Source organism: Leptopilina heterotoma, unplaced genomic scaffold (genome assembly GCF_015476425.1).
Source record: "Leptopilina heterotoma isolate Lh14 unplaced genomic scaffold, ASM1547642v1 Lhet_206, whole genome shotgun sequence".
Taxonomy (NCBI): Eukaryota; Metazoa; Arthropoda; class Insecta; order Hymenoptera; family Figitidae; genus Leptopilina; species Leptopilina heterotoma.
The window spans coordinates 1,349,149-1,369,545 of record NW_025110922.1 but is presented as its reverse complement, the minus strand read 5'-3'; the positions used below and the strand labels follow the sequence as shown (position 1 = coordinate 1,369,545).

The 20,397-nt window shown below is 21.9% G+C and overlaps 1 protein-coding gene across 1 annotated transcript; it reads right to left on the bottom strand.

Moving 5' to 3' along the window:
* Positions 1-12,174: 12,174 nt before the first annotated feature.
* Positions 12,175-19,535, bottom strand: LOC122501254. The gene is made up of 4 exons (XM_043610586.1): positions 18,012-19,535; positions 16,501-16,611; positions 15,860-16,039; positions 12,175-12,807 (listed from the first exon to the last, which is right to left on the bottom strand). Exons 1-4 carry the CDS (start codon positions 19,376-19,378, stop codon positions 12,720-12,722), a joined length of 1,746 nt encoding a protein of 581 aa, XP_043466521.1. The 5' UTR covers positions 19,379-19,535; the 3' UTR covers positions 12,175-12,719.
* Between the last annotated feature and the right edge of the window lie 862 nt (positions 19,536-20,397).

Below are 20,397 nucleotides of genomic sequence, written 5' to 3'. Positions count from 1 at the left end.
TGACAGTTTCAGCTTCATTATTAAAAAGAAAAAAGTTACCTACTTAATTTTGGAAATTAAATTTTAAAGTTATATATTTTTTTAAAAAGCTGCAACTGTGTGACAGTTTCAGCTTCATTTTTCAATAAATAAAATAATAAAAAATATTGACAAATTTTCGAAAATATATTGTTGGTAAAATTTTAGATAACACACTTTTCCCCACGTCGAAAAATTCCATGGAAGTACCCCCTGGAAGTTCCATGGAATTTCCGTGGAGATTCCGTGGAAATTCTGCAAGTTTTATATATAATATTATTTTAACACTTCTATTATGATTAGAGTCTAATAATAAGCTTTGTTGTAATTTTTTTTCAAAACTTGAATGAAATACGCATTTTGCAAAAGAATTGCAACAAAGCTTATTATTAGATTTTAATTTTAATAGAAATGTTAAAATAATATTAAAATAAAAAACTTACAGAATTTCCTTCACTTTTCCCTCATTTCCGGACGAAATTTTCTATTTTTCCCCGACCCTAAAGAATATTCTCATTCACTCTAAAAATCATTAAATACTCAAAAAAAACTGTTCTATTACATTTAATTAAGAATTTTTTAAAATGTAAAATTATTCCAAAACACCAATAAATTCTTTTTTAAATAAATATTTAATCATTATTATTATTTAATAGGAATTAAGATTCCTAAAAAATTTCAAATTCAAATCTTTATGAAATTCAACAAATTATAAGAATATTAGTATAAAACATGAAGATATCGATCACTCCGAGTCGAAGAATCGGAGTTATTGATATCTTCATGTTTTATAATATTTAAATTGCCATCAAATTTTTCAAAAAAAAAATTAAACTATTTACAAAAATTTTAATAAAATCCTTCCCAAGAATTTAACTATTTTTACAAGTAAAAGCATTTTTCACATGAATTGAATTATTTCCATAAATAATAAAATTTTTCATATGATTTCAATTATTTTTAATACAATTTTAAATAAATTTCTCAAAAAATTTAATTATTTTAAAAAAAATTTTGCAAGAATTCAATTACATTTCACAAATAATGAAATTCTTTGCTGAAATTCAAATATTTTCAGAATCAAATATATTTTAATAAAATTTTTTAAATGAATTCAATTATTTAAAAAAAATGTAATAAAATGCGTTTCAAGAATTGAATTATTTTCATAAATAATACAATTCTTTACAGGATTTAAATTATTTAAAAAAAAATTTTATAAAAATTCGTTGCAAGAATTGAACTATTTTCATAAATAATAAAATTCTTCACAGGACTTTAATTATTTTTAAAAAAATGTAATAAAAATTCTTTACATTAATTCACTTATTTTCCTTAATAATAAAATTCTTCACATTATTTCAATTATTTTTAATACAATTTTATGTAAATTCTTCGAAAAATGTAATTATTTTCAAAAATATTCAAAATTCAATTATTTTTGAAAACTCATGCTATAATGCTTTTAATAATTTTTAATTATTATGTAAAATTTTAACTGAAATTCATTTTTAAATAAATTTTTATTAGAAAATTCTACGAGAATTCAATTATTTAAATACAAAAATAAATAATTTATTGAATAAATGAATGTTTTTCAAAATTAATTCCTCATATTCATAATTTTATCAATAAATTTTTAAATAATTCAATTTTTTCGACGAATTTTAATAAAACTTTTAAGAATAATATTACATTTTTCGTGGAGTTCGATTAAAATTGTATATTAAAAATAATTGAAATTCTATGATGAGTTTTATTATTTATAAAAATAATTGATTCTTGGTAAAAAAAAGTTTATTATTTTTGAAAATAATGTAATGTTTGCTTTAAATTTTATCAGTACCTACTTTTTTTAAATAATTGAAATGTTTTGAAAAATTTTATTATAAAATAGTAGATATTGAAAATGATTTAATTGAGAAACTTTTTTGAAAATAATTGAAATTTTGCCAAGAATTTTATTGAAATTTTTGAAAAGAATTGAATTTCGGTTGAAAAATTTTATTATTTATAAACATAATTAAAATTTTATCGAGAATGTTATTAAAATTTTTGAAAAGAATTGAATTTCGGTGAAAAATTTTATTATTTATAAAGATAATTGAAATTTTACCAAGAATTTTATTAAAACTTTTTAAAAAGAATTGAATTTTTGTGAAGAATTTTATAATTTTTAACGATAATTGAAATTTTAACGAGAATGTTATTAAAATTTTTGAAAAGAATTGAATTTCGGTGAAAAATTTTATTATTTATAAAGATAATTGAAATTTTACCAAGAATTTTATTAAAAGTTTTGAAAAGAATTTTATTATTTATAAGGATAATTGAAATTTTCCTCAGAATTTTATTAAATTTTTTGACAATAATTGAATTTTTGAGAAAAATTTCATTATTTTTAAAAATAATTGAAATTTTGCCGAGAATTTTATTAAAAGTTTTGAAAATAATTGAATTTTGGAGAAGAATTTTATTATTTATAAAGATAATTGAAATTTTAATGAGAGTTTTCAAAAATTTTTGAGCATAATTGAATTTCCGCGAAGAATTTTATTACTTTTGTAAATAATTGAATTTCTGCAATCATTTGTAATTTCATATAAGTTCAATTTTTTCCAGTACTTTAATAAAAATTCCTGACTTTTCCCTGATTTTCGTGACCTATTATGACAACCCTGGAAATGTTAAAATATTTTTTTTTTTAAATAAAAAACTGGAAGAATTTCCATGGAATCTCCACGGAAATTCCATAAAGAAGTGTATTAATTTGATACAAAAATTTAGATAATTTTTTTATTCGATCCATGCATTTCGGCATCAAATTGATACAATTTAGTATCAATTTGATACTTTCAGGAAAAGTGTAAACGACAAAATAAAATGTAGAAGGAGCAGGAGGAGGGAGAAAAAAAAATGGTTTATAATGCTATTAAAGATATGGAAAAGAGAATCCCGACAATCAGAGCAAGGGGAGCATAACACCGAATTAGGATCGCGTATACTTTCCATCCTGAACCAGATCACCGTGAGAGCTCGTAAATTTCAGAATAGTTTTCGAGTTCGAGAGAACTCCTCTCCTCGATAAATCGCTTCTCTTTTGCGCGCGATATTTTTATTGAAAAAAAATACCTTTCGCTTCCGCTAATAATAGTAGTATAGTAGTTTCGGTAAATAGCCTCTTTAAAAAGGAATCATCTCAATGAGCATTGTCACAAATCGAACATTAATTAATGATCTTCTTTTTGTTTTCTCATTTTTTTTTGGGAGCTCTTTGAAAAACGCTTAAATAGAAAATATTTACGCATTTCTTTTTTTATTTCCATCATCTTTTAATCGACTGATGACATTTTGGAGGAGAATTTTATTATTTTTAACGATAATTGAAAATTGAACGAGAATATTATTAAAAGTTTTTTTTCAATATTTAAATTTTAATTGACAGTATAAAAAAATGTTTCCTTAAAAAATTAATTTTTGAATTTTTTTTTTTAAAATGAGAAAATGAAATTTATGTCTATTTCAGGATATCCTTGTGTCTGAAATTAGATATGAATGACCATAACAAAGTCTACAAAATTTCAGGAGAATCTATCAAAAATATTTTTGAGATTTTTTTTAGAGAATTTAAATTATACGTATAATTATAAATTAATTATAAAATTATTAAAATATTCTAAAATAAATATTTGGAAGTTATATACGCAGTAATTATCACTTTATTATACATTTTGTAGCTCATTTTGATTTCGAGTAAAGAAATCAATTTTTAAAATATGTCTTTTATTTTTTCAAATAGAAAAATAAAGAAGGTGATAAATCCGTATTATCTCATTTTAATCGAAACATTAAAACAATGATGAGAATAAAAAAAAACCTGTATAGTGTATATTATAGTAAAATGAAGAATCAAACTTTTATTTTCGTTTACACGTGTGAATGGAAATCTCGCAGCATAACATTTTGGAATATCAATTTTGTCGATTCAAATAATTACTCACTTTCTTTTTTCTTCGTGTTCCTAATTAAAATAAATATATGGCAAAAAAAAACTGGTTTCGGTGGGAACCTTGAAATTTTTTTTTTTTTTTTTTGAAAAAGATACATATTTTGTCTCTTTGATTCGTCGCTGGAAAATAAATTACTATTTTATATTACTACCTTTTTTTTCCTACTCATCTCTTAAATCGTAAAAAACTAGATTTGTATAAATATAAAATATAATAATACACATTCTGCATTTCTGTTTCTATTTTATTTTTTAGTATTTTATTCAATCATCATCTTGAGAAAGAATAAAAATAATTTACTTTATATTTCACTTGAAGTCATTTGAAGAAAATGGTTTTTCAGAAATTTTTTATTGAGTCGCGTGTATAACGGTTTTTTTTTGTCAATAACTAACGATTTTTCAATTTTCAATAAAGTGTATACGTATAAAATGACGTGTAGGATTATGTTTGTTATGTCAAGGAGAACAAGTGTTTGTAAAAGAATAAAATAATAAATTAAAAAAAATAAACGAGAATTTCAACAATTAAAATTGTAGGAGGAAGAGAATAATAAAATTTTTGTCGAAAAGAATATAATCAACAATTTTTATATTATATCCTCAAGGTTAATTTTATTCTCTATTCAAATAAAGAAAGTATGTAAAATATATAAAATTTAATTTAAAATAAACTTTACAAGTTTTAATGGATTATTAATTCGTTATCTTTTTTCAAGTTAACATCCAATATAAAGATGTTAACAGCATGTTTTTAATAACTTAATTTTATAAGCCGTGAAAGATATAGAAAGCATTTTAATTACACTATTTATATATTTTTAGTTATTTCGACTGTTAGATCAAAACTAACATTAATTAAGAAATAAATAGAGAAAAAAATCTAACGAGATAATTATACACAATTTAGTGATACCTAACCATCCTATAGAAGATGAATCCCTTTTACAAGAAAAAAAAATCCCATTCAAAAAAAAAGTGAGTTCTATTCTCAATTAAACTCACACAGTGAAACATGACTTTCACTTTTCGAAAACAGATTTTTCTCGAAAGATAACTATACACATATATAAAACTTACACCTAGGAACTTTCTTTTTAAATATTTGTTTAAAATCGACATTTTTTATTTATCCTGTTATTTTATTTTAATTAGTTTTTTTTCAACAAATATGTATCATATTTCTTTTTTTTAAACATAACTTTTTTTTACAATTGTTTAAAAAGAAAAAAAGTTTGAAAAAAAATTGGTTTTATTGAAAACGTTTCCTTTTATATTTTAATGTACAAAAAAAAGGACTCATGTGGTTCTTTTTATTTAAAAAAAAAAGTTTAGATAAGATGAGAAGCGTGTTTAAATTTCTGGACAAAAAAGTGTTTGGTAATGTTTTTTATAACTAAAGTGGTAATGTTTTTTTTTATAGTAGAAAATATTTGTTATGCAATTATGAAAAATTGAAATTATTATATTAAGTAAAAAGAAAAGTTGAAGTAACATTAAATAATAATTTTGAAGAACCGAACGAAATTGGAATTAAAAATGACGATTGTAAACAAAATTATTATTTAACTAGAAAAAAAAATTATAATCGTTAATTTGATTAATTTTTGTTAAAATTTTATTAATCAATTTAATTATTTAATGTTAAATTTAATTAATTAAACAATTATATTAAAATTATCCGATAAAATCTAATCGAACTAGAATTTTTTTCTTTATTTTATTATACACTTAAAATTTAATTTAGAATAAAAACAATCAAAATTATTCCTTTAATGCAACAACAATTGAATATGTATCTTTAAATAAATAAATAAATAAGTGAATAAAAAAAATAAATAAAACATAATTTGTAAAATTTTTCTATTTCTTAATTTCAATTGTTTCAATAAAATTCAAAGTTTTTTAAAAATAAAGGAAAAAAAATGTTTATAAATAATATTTGTCAGTTAGAAAATTTAATTGAAAATGAAACTAAAAATTTTTAAATTTTTAGAAAATAAGGAAAAAAAATGTTCTGTTAAATTTATTTACGAATATCTTTAATATTGTAAAATTATTCAAAAACAATAATTTATTTTTTAAATAATTTAAATATTTAATTATTATTATTATTTTTCCGTAGAAATTAAAATTTTTTAAAAGATTAAAATTCAAACCTTTTTGAAATTCAACAACTTATAATAATTAAAAAGGACCCAGTGTTATTATTATTGTTACTGTAATTTCTTAAAAATTATTTTCATATTGTATTATTAACTAAAATTTAAACTAAAATTCATTTTCAAATCAATTTTTATTAGAAAATTCTTCAAGAACTCAATTATTTAAATACAAAAATAAATAATTTATTGAATAAATGAATTTTTTTAAAAATTGAATTCACATAAAGAATGTTATCAACATAATTGAATTTTTTTCGACGAATTTTTAATGAAATTTTCAGGAATAAGTACATTTTTCGAGGAACTTGATTAAAATTGTTTTAAAAATAATTTAAATTCTCCGATGAGTTTTATTATTACTGAAAATAATTAAATTTCAGTGAAAAATTTTATTATTTATGAAAATAATTGTATTATTTATGAAGATAATTGAAATTTTGCCAAGAATTTTATTAAAAGTTTTGAAAAGAATTGAATTTCGGAGGAGAATAAATTTTATAATTTTCAACGATAATTGAAATTCAAACGAAAATGTTATTAAAATTTTTGAAAAGAATTGAATTTCGGTGAAAAATTTTATTATTTATAAAGATAATTGAAGTTTTACCCAGAATTTTATTAAAAGTTTTGAAAAGAATTGAATTTTTGTGAAGAATTTTTTAATTTTTAACCATAATTGAAATTTTTACGAGAATGTTATTAAAATTTTTGAAAAGAATTGAATTTCGGTGAAAAATTTTATTATTTATAAGATAATTGAAATTTTACCCAGAATTTTATTAAAAGTTTTGAAAAGAATTGAAGTTTTGTGAAGAATTTTATAATTTTTAACGATAATTGAAATTTTTACGAGAATGTTATTAAAATTTTTGAAAAGAATTGAATTTCGGTGAAAAATTTTATTATTTATAAAGATAATTGAAATGTTACCTAGAATTTTATTAAAAGTTTTGAAAAGAATTGAATTTCGGTGAAAAATTTTATTATTTATAAAGATAATTAAAATTTTACCCAGAATTTTATTAAAAGTTTTGAAAAGAATTTAATTTTGGTGAAGAATTTCATTATTTATAAGGATAATTGAAATTTTGACAAGAATTTTATTAAAGTTTTTGAAAATAATTGAATTTTGGATAAAAATTTTATTTTTTTTTTTTAAATAATTGAAATTTTTTCGAGAATTTTATTAAAAGTTTTAAAAAGAATTGTATTTAAATAATTGAATTCTTTCGGGTAATTTTATTAAAATAGTAGATATTGAAAATCATTGAAATGAGGAAAATTTTTGAAAATAATTGAAATTTTGACAAGAATTTTATTAAAATGTTTGAAAATATATGAATAAATTTTGGAAAAGAATTTTATTATTTTTAAGAAGAATTAAAATTTTGACGAGAATTTCATTAGAGTTTTTGAAAATAATTGAATTTCTGGAGAAGAATTTTATAATTTTTTTTTAACGTTAATTGAAATTTTGTCGAGGATTTTATTAAAATTTTTAAAAATAATTGAATTTTGAAGAAGAATTTTATTATTTTTTACGATAATCGATATTTTGACCATAATTTTATTAAAATTTTTGATAATAATGTAATTTTTGAGAAGAATTTTGTTATTTTTAAAAATATTTGAATTATTGCAAAGAAATTTATAATAAATTTGTAAATAGTTGAATTCCTGTGAAAATTTTATTATTTTTGAAAATAATTTAATGTTTGCTTTGAATTTTATCAGCATTTTTTTTCAAATAATTAAATTCTTTTGAAAAATTTTATTAAAATAGTAGATATTAAAAATCATTGAATTGAGGAAAATTTTTGAAAAAGTAATTGAAATTTTGACAAGAATTTTATTAAAATTTTTAAAAGTAATTTAATTTTGAAGAAGAATTTCATTATTTTTAAAGATAATTGAAATTTTGACGAGAATTTTATTAAAATCTTTGATAATTTAATTTTTAAGAAGAATTTTATTATTTTTAATGATAATTGAAATTTTGAAATTGAATTGAAATTTCTGCAATCATTTGTAACTTCTAGAAAATTTAATTTTTTTCAGTATTGTTAATAAAAATTTCCGTCTTTTCCCTGAATTCCCTATGTCATAATATATGATTATTATAATTATAATAATATTGAAACTATATATTCCAATTTATATTTTATTTTTATAAATGAAAAATTGAATTATAAATTTTTATACGTTCTATTATGTTTAATTGTTACTAGTTTATAAATGAAAATTATATTAAACAATTTTCTTCACTCCATTTGCGATATATATTCGTCACACAGACAACAAAAGTTGAAAATGTATTAGAGAGGAAAAGAGTAAACAAAAGAGTGCGAATGATTAGGTTTTACATTGTTTGCTCAAGTAACAAGACCCATTTAGTAATCGTCCTACCGGAAACGAGATTTTCAGAACACAGATTTATAACTGCTGTTGCTGCTGCGGATAATCTTCAACTTACTCACATTCCTCGAGTGAAAACAGACAAACGAGACGCATCGTTATTTGACTCGACCCGAAATACAAAATTCTCCGCCAAATGCTAATTTCATGTTTTTAATATAAAAAGGAAAAAAAAGAAAAATATCCCCCTCACATATTTTATAACCAGTTTTCTAACAAAAAAATAAAAAAAAAGCGACTACGACTTTTTTTTGCGCTCTACGTCAATAATAAATAGTAATGCTTTTTTTTTATTGTCTTCGAAAAGTAGAGCTTCGATAGCTTTTTTTCCATCCTATAACTTTCCAACGCACCGTTTGTTCTTTTAACTTCTGAATAGTGCAAATCTCTCGGGTGAAAAACATCTGAAATTATAATTTAACAGGTGAAGTTTATAATGCGTGTGATCCACATTGTAATAGAACAAAAGAAAAATGGACGAAATGGTATAATATTTTGTGGAAAAAAATAAATCATTCATGAACTTTAATAACCTCGTAAAAAAATGTAATGCAAATAAATATTAATTTCATGGTTTTTTTTTCTTTTCAAACTTTCAAGGTAAATGTTATAATCTTATCGGCGTTTAGTTTTCTTTTATTGACTCGCAGGTTTAATTTGTAAAGAAAATTTATTATTTCACTTTTATTGTTGTATCAATATTATTATCAAATATTAAGAATAATTATCAAAAATTACATTATCGAAAATTTATTATGATTACCATGAATATTATTATTAAATTTATTTTTATTTTTATTAACTATTTTTATTATTGAAAATTACGACACAGTAAAAAAATGGGAGACTAGCAAATTATTAAAATTTATTTATTTGTTTTATTTATTGTTGAAGTAAACGAAAAACAAACGAAATAAAAAAAAATTTATTAATGAAACATTTTTTTTATTAATATTACTTTTTTTATAACTATAGTTAATTAATTATTCCTTATCTCTTGGATAATTTTTATTTCCGCTTTGATTTTTATTACTGCACCTAATAACATTAGTAAAAAAAAATCTAGAACTAATCGAATATTTTTTTATATAGAATATTGTATTCTATTTACCTTCTTTATTTCCTCAACACATCAGCAAACATTTCCAGATTTCATCATAATTCGGGAGTAGCATTATAATTTATTTTAATATAAACGCCAGTTGGGAAAAAAATTTTTTTTTTCAATTCTATTAGAAATAAAGATGAATTAAAACTATGAAATTTAAATTTAAACTATTATACATTTTTTACGCATAATATTTTTATTTTTAAGCACTATTCCGAGAAATTGTATAATATGTAGAATTCATTTTTTTATGTTATTTATATTCATTTGAAAAAACAAATATTATAAATTATTAATTATCGTTTTTTTGATGCGTAAAAACGAGATGCGCGTATGAATAATTCCTAAAAATGGTTTGTTAGAATTTTCAGTATTTAAAATTTTTATTTGACATTTTTATTAGACATAATTTCTTTTTAGTTTAATTTTAATAAAAAAATTTTTTAAATAAAATTCTTGAAAGAATTTCAATTATTTTCAAAATTTTTAATCAATTCAATGATTTTCAATATCTACTAGTTTATTAAAATTTTTCAAAAGAATTTATTTATTTAAAAAATATTTTAATAAAATTCTACGTATAAATACATTTAATTTTTTTCATAAATAATAAAAATTTCACAGAAATTCAATTATTTACCAACTTTTTATAATTTTTTTCGCAATAATTCAATTATTTTTAATACAATTTTAATTGCATTCCTCGATTAATTAATTGACTCTTGAAAAATGTTATTAAAATTCACCAAATGAATTCAATTATTTAAAAATTTGTTGATAAAAATCTTTATGAAAATTGAATTTTAACAAACATTCAATTATTCAATAAATTATTTATTTTTTAATTTAAATAATTGAATTCTTCCAGAATTTTTTAATAAAAATTAATTTAAAAATTAATTACAGTTAAAATGTTAGATAAGAATTGAATGTTATTATTAATGATGTTTTCGATTAATTTTACAATATTATTTTCAATAATTTTCCAAAAGAATTCAATTATTTAAAAATATTTTTTTTTAAATTCTACGCAAACATTTAATTATTTTTATAAATAATAAAAATTACACAGGAATTCAATTATTTTCAAATTTTTCAAGAATTTTTTCACAATAATTGAATTATTTTCGTGAATAATAAAATTTGGACAAGGATTCAATTTATTTGATAAATAATAATAATTATCGCTAAAATTCAATTATTTTTAAAACAATTTTTAATCAAATTTCTCGAAAAATGTAATTGTTCTTAAAAATTTTATTAAAATTCGTCGAGGAAATTCAATTATTTAAAAATTTAATTTTAAAATTCTTTATGAGAATTCAATTTTATAAATCATTCAATTTATTCAATAAATTATTTAATATATAAATAATTAAATTCTCGTAGAATTTTCTAATAAAAATTCATTTAAATAGGTATTTTAGTTAAAATTTTAGATAATAATTGAATATTTAAAGCATTATAGCATGAATTTTCAAAAATAATTGAATTTTGAAAAGGATTTGAATTTAAAACTTTGAAAATTTGAATTTTTCATTCATTTAACTACAACAAATTTGTAGAATTAATTTTTTAAAAGTTTATTTGATTTTTTTGTGAAATGATATCAAGTTTTTATTTTCTAAATAAAAATTTATTATTATATTGGAAATTATTGGAAATTGAAGAATTTCCCAATAATCGAAATTTCATAAAATTGAATTATAAACAAGTGAATCCTCAAAGAACTTTTTCCAAAATTATTAAAAATCAATTATTTTAAGTATAATAATTGATTTAAAGAAGAATTTTATTTAAAAATTCTAGAAAATAATAATTGAATTGAGATGATGAAAATAATTTTAAAGTGGTTTCAACTTTCTTATATAAGTTGTTGAAGTTCAAAAAGATTTGAATTGGAATTTTTTGAAAAATATTAATTTCTGCGGAAAAATAATAATGATTGAATATTTATTTAAAAAATAAGTTATTGATGATTTCAAAGAATTTTACAATTAAAGAAATGTTTTATTCAATGTAATATAACATTTTTTTCAATATTTAATTATTTTTATAGTGAATCAGAATATTCTTTATGGTGAGGGAAAAAGTCAAATCTTGAAATCAGGGAAAAAAATAAAAATTTTTGTCGCAACCCTGTAGTTGTTAAATTGTTCTTATTATTATACTAATTATTAAAAATTTCTCCTAATTTATCAGTAAATTTCACACTAATTCAAAAGCGAAAAATCATTCACTAATTCAAATCGTAGTAAATTTTTCTACAAATTCAAATTTTAGAGAGCAAACACAATTTCATTCAGGCGCATCTAATAATATTTCACATAGTAAAAAAGAAACAAAAATTTCCATAAAAAAATAAGAAGAATTCGATTAAATCGTTTTTTTTTACTTCTGATTTTAAAAAATATCTAAGATTGTCAGAGACAACGTGACATATTTTTACTTGATGTTGCTGTAGGTTGTCATTACAGTGAAAGGTGTGCAATTACATTAATTATTTTTTTTGTCATTTGAATGAAAAAAAAAGTGTTTACAACACGTGGGATGAAACAGAAAAATATAAAATATAATGAAAGAGTAAAAAAAAAGATACAAGAGCAGAGTAAGAGAGAGAGGCGGAACCTCATTGTTTTGTATATAGTCTGTTCTACCCATGGCCCTTTCTGGCACAAAAAAAAGTCTGACCCACTTTTGACCTGTATATAAAACACAGTCAACTATGTACTTTCACTAGCTTTTAAACGCAAAGAGACGTGCGAAATGAATCGGAAAAAAATTCCTTCACATACACACCTCGCCTTTGGGCGCGATGCGAGGACTGTTTCCTTGTGAGAATTGCAATTTCGCTTTTTGAGACACTTTACAACTTTCAACTTTATAGTTCAAAGACCGTGCGCGATGATGTGATTTTTTTATATTCTTTACTCTTCCTTTTCTTCTTTTCTTTTTTTCTCCTTTTTAAAGAGTCACGCGTTTTTTTTCTCTTCTCTTTTTTTGATTAACAAGTCAATGAACCACAATCCTTTCGTTTGGCAGCTGCAAAAATTTCTTCCAAACCATTTTTTTTTGCAATTTCGTCACTGATCCTTTAAAAGAAAGAAAAATATGGATTATTTGATAATAAATTAGGCATAAATGTCAAAATGCGAATGCACTTTTTTTAATATACTCTCGGGGTGTATAATATATTTTACGCATAATTTTTAAACTGCATTTTATGTAGTCAATTTTTTTTCATAATCTGACCACTATAAAAAGGAATTTAAAGAATGAAACTAATGCTCTCGAACCGGTCACGATCCAATGAAAGATATTCAAATCTTAAAAGACTTTCATTTTTCAGACTTTTTTTTTCTCAGAACGACATTCTTACTGTTTTGTTATAAACTAATTAATGAGGGAAGAATTTTAGATTCTCTGTTGTTTTCGAAATGTAAAGTAAATCATTTTAATAGTATAAATATTATTATTAACTTATAAATAAATAAATTAATTAATTACCTTATAAATAAATACATTAATAGATTAATAAATAATTCATATATTCATAAATTCTTTTTAGTTTAATTTTAATAAAAAAAATTTTTAAATAATATTCTTGGAAGAATTTCAAATACTTTCAAAAATCTTAATCAATTCAATGATTTTCAATATGTCTACAATTTTAAAAAAAATTTCCAAAAGAATTCAATTATTTAATAAAGTAAATAATTTAATAAAGTTCGACGTAAACATTTAATCTTTTCATAAATAATAACAATTTCACAGAAATTCAATTATTCATATTTTATAAAATTCTCTGCAATAATTCAATTTTTCTAAAATAATTCAATTTTTATATTCATAAAAAATAAAATAAAATAAATAATATAATTAATAAATAAATAAATAAATTAATTAATTAATTAATTAATAATCATTACATGACTATAATTATAATAAATATTAATATACTTCACTATTATAACTTAAATATTAACTTGAATCAAATAATTTTTATTCAAGTCAAAATTAAATGGTTCAATTCATATTTGCTTCAATTAATGAAATTATTGGTTCAAATACCATTTAATTGATTTAAAGAAAAATTATTTCATTCAAATGAATTTTTTTTCATTGTCGTGTAATAACAAATTTTAAAATAATTGAAATTAGCAAAGCATAAAAGTAACTTGACAATTAAAACGAATAATAAGTATAATAATTATATAAAAAAAAGGAAAATATAAAGTAAATAAAAAAAATTTTTTTTTTGATTTTTGTTGTACGTACGAGGGCCTAAAGGAAAAAATGTTTGTTTTTACCCCAAATTTAAGAAAAAAAAACAAGAAAAAAAGATTTTACAAAAAATTAAGAAAAACACCAATGTTTGAATTTTTCAAATTGACGAAATTTAAATTTTTTGTACTTTTTTGGTCAAATTGTTGTAACTTTTTTGGTTCTTGTTGTACAGACGAGGGCCTAAAGGAAAAAATGTTTGTTTTTACCCCAAATTTAAGGAAAAAAGCAGAAAAAAAGATTTTACAAAAAATTAAGAAAAATTCCAAAGTTTGAAATGTTTAAAGTGACGAAATCTGATTTTTTGTTCTTTTTTGGACAAATTGTTATAACTTTTTTGGTTTTTGTTGTACAGACGAGGCCCTAAAGGAAAAGTTGTTTGTTTTTACCCTAAATTTAAGGAAAAAAGCAGAAAAAAAGATTTTACAAGAAATTAAGAAAAATACCAATGTTTGAATTTTTCAAAGTGACGAAATCTCAATTTTTTGTACTTTTCTGGAGAAATTGTTGTAACTTTTTTGGTTTTTGTTGTACGGACGAGTGCTTAAAGGAAAAAATGTTTGTTTTTACCCCAAAATTTAAGGAAAAAAGCAGAAAAACAGATTTTAATGAAAATTAACAAAAATACCAATGTTTGAAATTTTCAAAGTTAATAAATCTCAACTTTTTGTACTTTTTTTGACAAATTGTTGTAACTTTTTTGGTTTTTGTTGTACGGACGAGTGCCTAAAGAAAAAGTTGTCTGTCTTTACCCCAAATTTAAGGAAAAAATCAGAAAAACAGATTTTAATGAAAATTAACAAAAATACCAAAGTTTGACATTTTCAAAGTGACGAAATCTGAATTTATGTATTTTTTTGCACAAATTGTTATAACTTTTTTGGTTTTTGTTGTACAGACGAGGGCCTAAAAAAAAAGTTGTTTGTTTTTACCCCAAATTTAAGGAAAAAAACAGAAAAACAGATTTTACAAAAAATTAAGAAAAATACCAATGTTTGAATTTTTCAAAGTGACGAAATCTCAATTTTTTGTACTTTTCTGGAGAAATTGTTGTAACTTTTTTGGTTTTTGTTGTACGGACGAGTGCCTAAAAAAAAAGTTGTTTGTCTTTACCTCAAATTTAAGGAAAAAAGCAGAAAAACAGATTTTACAAAAAATTGAGAAAAATACCAATGTTTGAATTTTTCAAATTGACGAAATCTAAATTTTTTGTACTTTTTTGGTCAAATTGTTGTAACTTTTTTGGTTTTTGTTGTACAGACGAGGGCCTAAAGAAAAAGTTGTTTGTCTTTACCTCAAATTTAAGGAAAAAAGCAGAAAAACAGATTTTACAAAAAATTGAGAAAAATACCAATGTTTGAATTTTTCAAATTGACGAAATCTAAATTTTTTGTACTTTTTTGGTCAAATTGTTGTAACTTTTTTGGTTTTTGTTGTACAGACGAGGGCCTAAAGAAAAAGTTGTTTGGTTTTACCCCAAATTTAAGGAAAAAAGCATAAAAACAGATTTTAATGAAAATTAACAAAAATACCAAAGTTTGAAATTTTCAAAGTGACGAAATCTGAATTTTTGTACTTTTTTGCACAAATTGTTATAACTTTTTTGGTTTTTGTTGTACGGACTAGTGCCTAAAGGAAAAGTTGTTTGTTTTTATCCCGAATTTAAGGAAAAAAGCAGAAAAACAGATTTTACAAAAAATTGAGAAAAATACCAAAGATTAAAATTTTCAAAGTGACGAAATCTGAATTTTTGGTACTTTTTTGCAGAAATTGTTATAACTTTTTTGTTTTTTGTTTTTCAGAAAAGTGCCAAATGTATTGAAGTATTTCCTTTTTTTGAGATTAATTAAGTAAATTTACCTTTTGGACAAATTCCATAAAGCGTTTTGCACAACATTTGATTTTCCTTTGCCTCCTTCTAATATTGTTTCGCAAATTGTTTTTTCTTCACACGTGTCACGATTAGCAGAAATTCTCCCCTCTCTGTGCTCTATGGGCATATTATCGGCTTTCATCTTGTGAAGAATAATATTCGGTTCCCTGTAATTTAATTTTCATTGACAATTTTAATTTTATTTTTTAGAGAATATTCATTATTCTTCCCGATAATTCATTCGATAAATAAGAAAGATTCAATTTATTATTCCCTATTTCTTGCTGCATGTTTTTTATTTTATTTTGTTAAAAAAAGTAGGTTATTTTTTTGTAATTATTTTTAAACTTTTTTTTTTAACAAAAAGCATCTTTTTTTCCTTTTTTGGATAAAATCGTTTTTTTACAACAAAATTTAGATTTTTCTTTAAAAAAAAAATAATAATAACCACATTAATTAGTGGTAATAATTAATTATAAATTAGTAATAATTAATTAGTAATAATTAATTAGTAATAATTAATTAGTAATAATTTTGAACTAATATTTGTTATATAATAAGTATTTTATATTTATTAACAATAATTGTTGTCATTATAATATATTTTATATTATACAAAATCACATACGTGGTATTATTCTGCTCAAGAGTAACAACCTTTGGGGTTAATGCGGCAAATAATAAGCCAATTGGTATTGCTGTACCGAGAATGTGAAAAATTTTCTTCCAAGGTGATATCCTGAGGAAAAAAATTAATTTTTCTAATGAATATATAAAGCAGTCAATTTATTTTTTACTAACATTTTTCCAACATTTTTTCAAATATTATAAAAAATAAAAACTGTGCAGTAAATGTAACATGAATAATATGTATAAATTTATTTTTCAGTAGAGTAAGTAAATTTTGTGCAAACTTATTAATAAATGAAGGGCGCTTATAAGTAGTAAAGGTATAGTATAGTCAGACATTAAATTCATGTGCGCAAATATATTCCTCATAATTTTATAGTCTAATCATGTAGTTAGTTTAATTTTAGATTAATTTATATTTTTTGACGCATTTCAATAAAATGAATCGATGAATTTCAACTCTGACTGAAAATTACTTTTTCTACTTAAAACAACGTTTTTTATTTGAATATCAACTTTGAAATTATATTTTAACCGTCAAAAAATTTATTTATTTTCATTTTAATTATTATTTATTAAATATTTATTTACAATTATCTTTGATGAATAAAAAAATTATTATATTACATGAAGGTATGGATCACTCCGAGTGTTCGACTCGGAGCAATCGATATCTTCATGTTTTATAATAATTAAAGATGACCAAATCATTATTTTGTGTTATATGAATATTATTACTGTAAATTCTTCAAAATTATCTTCATCATTTCAATTCAATTATTATTAATTCATTTATTATAATTATTTAATTATTAAATAAAATTCTTCTTTAAATCAATTATTATTTATACTAATTAAAACATTTTTTGTTTAATTCAATCAAAATAGTAGGTATAAAATATAAATAAAATTCTGTGATTAATTTTATTATTTATGAAAATAATTAAATATTAACGTACAATTTTATTAAAATTTTATTTAAATACTTTAATTCTTTTGGAAAATTTTATTAAAATAGTAATAATTGAAAATTATTGAATTGATGAAAAGTTTTGAAAATAATTTAATTTCGGAGAAGAATTTTATTATTTATAAAAATAATAAAATTTTTGTCAAGATTTTAAAATAATTTTTGCACATAATTGAATTATTGCGAAGAAAATGTATTCTTTTAGAAAATAATTGAATTATTTGCGAGGAAGTTAATAAAAGTATGTTTGACACCATTACGGATATTTTTTCAAATAAAAAATGTTATAAATATAAAAAAAAAAATTTTAGTTCGCAAATAAACATTTTTTCTTAACCCAAATAAAATTTCTATTTAAATTCAACAGAAGTTTGTTTTAAAATCAATAAGTTAGTCGCAGTAAACATGATAAATACATCTGTTCAGCTACAGGACAAAATTAAAATAATTTTTATTAAAAAAAAGCAAAAAAATTTTGTTTACAAAAAGGAAAAGAAACGTTTGTCTCTCAAATGTTCCATTACATAAAATTCAATAACCTGGCTTTCTTCAAATTACAATCATGTAACGGTAATTCCAGTGATGTTGGTAATTGCGGAACAGGCGGTAAATGTTGTTGAAAATGCTGATGGGGAATATGTTTCGTCTTCATATGAGCCACTTCATGTGTTATCAAATAAACATTCTCCGGTTTCGTCAAATGATTATTATTCCAATTATTACCAAAAATTCCCGTATGTAAATTATCAATTGCACTACTACTAATCTCTGGTTTTTTCAAATAATCAACAAATACCTCTGGTTTTTTATAATGCTCAATAAAAACTTCCGGCTTCCTATAATGATCAACATACACTTCCGGTTTTCTAAATTGATGCTCCAATTCAAATTCCGGTCTCTGCAAATGTTGCTCCACTGTATTTACAACATTTCCCAAATCATAAGTGTTATAATTTTGCTGCGCAAAACGTTCGCCAGTGGGGAATTTTATATTATTCTCAAAAATAACGGGTCTTTCCGTACCGTCAATAAAATACGGTTTTTGAATATTTTGATGATCACCACTCGGATAATAGTTTGGTTTAATGTACTGATTTTGGTACTGTTGATGCTGGTATTGATTTGGTATTGGTTGATGCTGATATTGTTGATGATGATATTGATTATGATGATCGTTATTTTGATAATGTTCCGTTGTTTCTAAATGTGTATTTTCGGTTGTTGCCGGTTTTATGCTAATCATTCCTTGAATTACTTTTGTTTCCATATTCGAATTCTTTTGCGATGATCCTGAATGATTGCTGAGGGAAAATTGATAATGACCATCGTGTGAGTTTTGTGAATTTTGTGTATGTTGATGAATCGGTTGAGTTTTTATTGGATCTGCCTTGTATCTGTTATCGGTATCGGGGAAGAATTTGTTTGCTGTCTGGCTTACCGACTGATGATGATGATGATTTATTTCTGGTAGCAAGTTCACCGAAGCAGCGTTATGCTGCGCTTTTAAAAAAGGATTCACAATCATTCCGGTAAAATTGATTTCTCCAATTTTTCCCAAAAATGTACTTGGTTTGAAATCGTCCGATTCTCGTTTATTATTGTTCAACGAACGTTGATCGACTTCATGAATTTGTGGCGGATTTAACGATTTTAATGATTCATTTTCGAAAGTGCTCTTCTTAAGTTGAATTTCCAGATTTTCGTAAATTGGAGCGGGGTCTTTTGTTTTTTTATTTATTATATCCGAGACACTTTTCATTATTTTCACGGTTGTTGGGTATGAGGATTTTTTTTCGGTGTTATTATTTGGGGGAATTGAAATAATTTCGGTGATGTTTTCTTCGTTTTTAATTGGAGGAACACAATTGAGGAGAATTAGGAAAATGATGAAATTGAAAGGAAGCATTTTTTCTTAATTGGAATTGGAATTTGAATTGAAATCGAAATTGGAATTTGAATTGAAATCGGAATTGAAATCGAAATTTGAATTTGAATTTGACTTTGAAAAACACGAACTTGGTGAAGATGAATTTGTCACACACGTAAAGTGTTAGAGCGACGTGCGGTTCATTGTGTAAAAAGTGCAAGACTAACGAATTGCATTTGAGATTGCAGGTCTTTATCTTTTAGAGAAAAGGAGGTTTTTAAAAAGCGTGAACACGAAGGAGCAACTTTTAATAATTATTCTATTCACTCCAGTTATCCGGTACAAATGTTGACGTGACATTGTGGCGTTTAGTTCAGGCATCCACTTAACTGAAGATCAAGGCGTCGAGAGAGACAATTTTCTGCCACGGTTTTCTATATAATGGCATCTCTTGTTTCTTGTGCGAAAATTCTTCGATAGTCGCAAGAGAGTTGGGGGAAAAAAAATGCGATAAAAGTATAGAGGATGAATGGTCAAAACTTTTCTTCGCTCTTTTTTTTTTATTGACAAAGATCCGTTTGATCTTCATGAAGTTGATTTTCATCAATTGCAAAATATGTTTGAGTCTGTAAACATTTATAACAAATTTTGCAATTATGATAAATTTACGCCTTTTGAACTTTTTCTGACTAATTCAAAAAGCGACCTTTTTCTGATTTATTTTCAAAAAGTATACGATGATTTTTCTTTTCCGACTTTTTTAGTTTTTTTTCAAATATTACACAAAAATTGCATGAAAATGTTGATGAAAATATCACTTTTTTGGTATAAATTGCAACTTTCTTTGATTTTTCGATAAACAAAATTGTTTCAAAGTTTTTTTTATTAATAACTAAATACTAGATAAGTATAAATAATTAAATTATTAAAAAAAAATGTAAGTGACCAAAAATCACAATTTTTTATTAGAATGTTAAATTCAGTTTAATCTAAATAATTTTTTTTTAAATTCTTCTTAAATTTAGTTCAATTTTTTATTACATATATTTAATTAATTA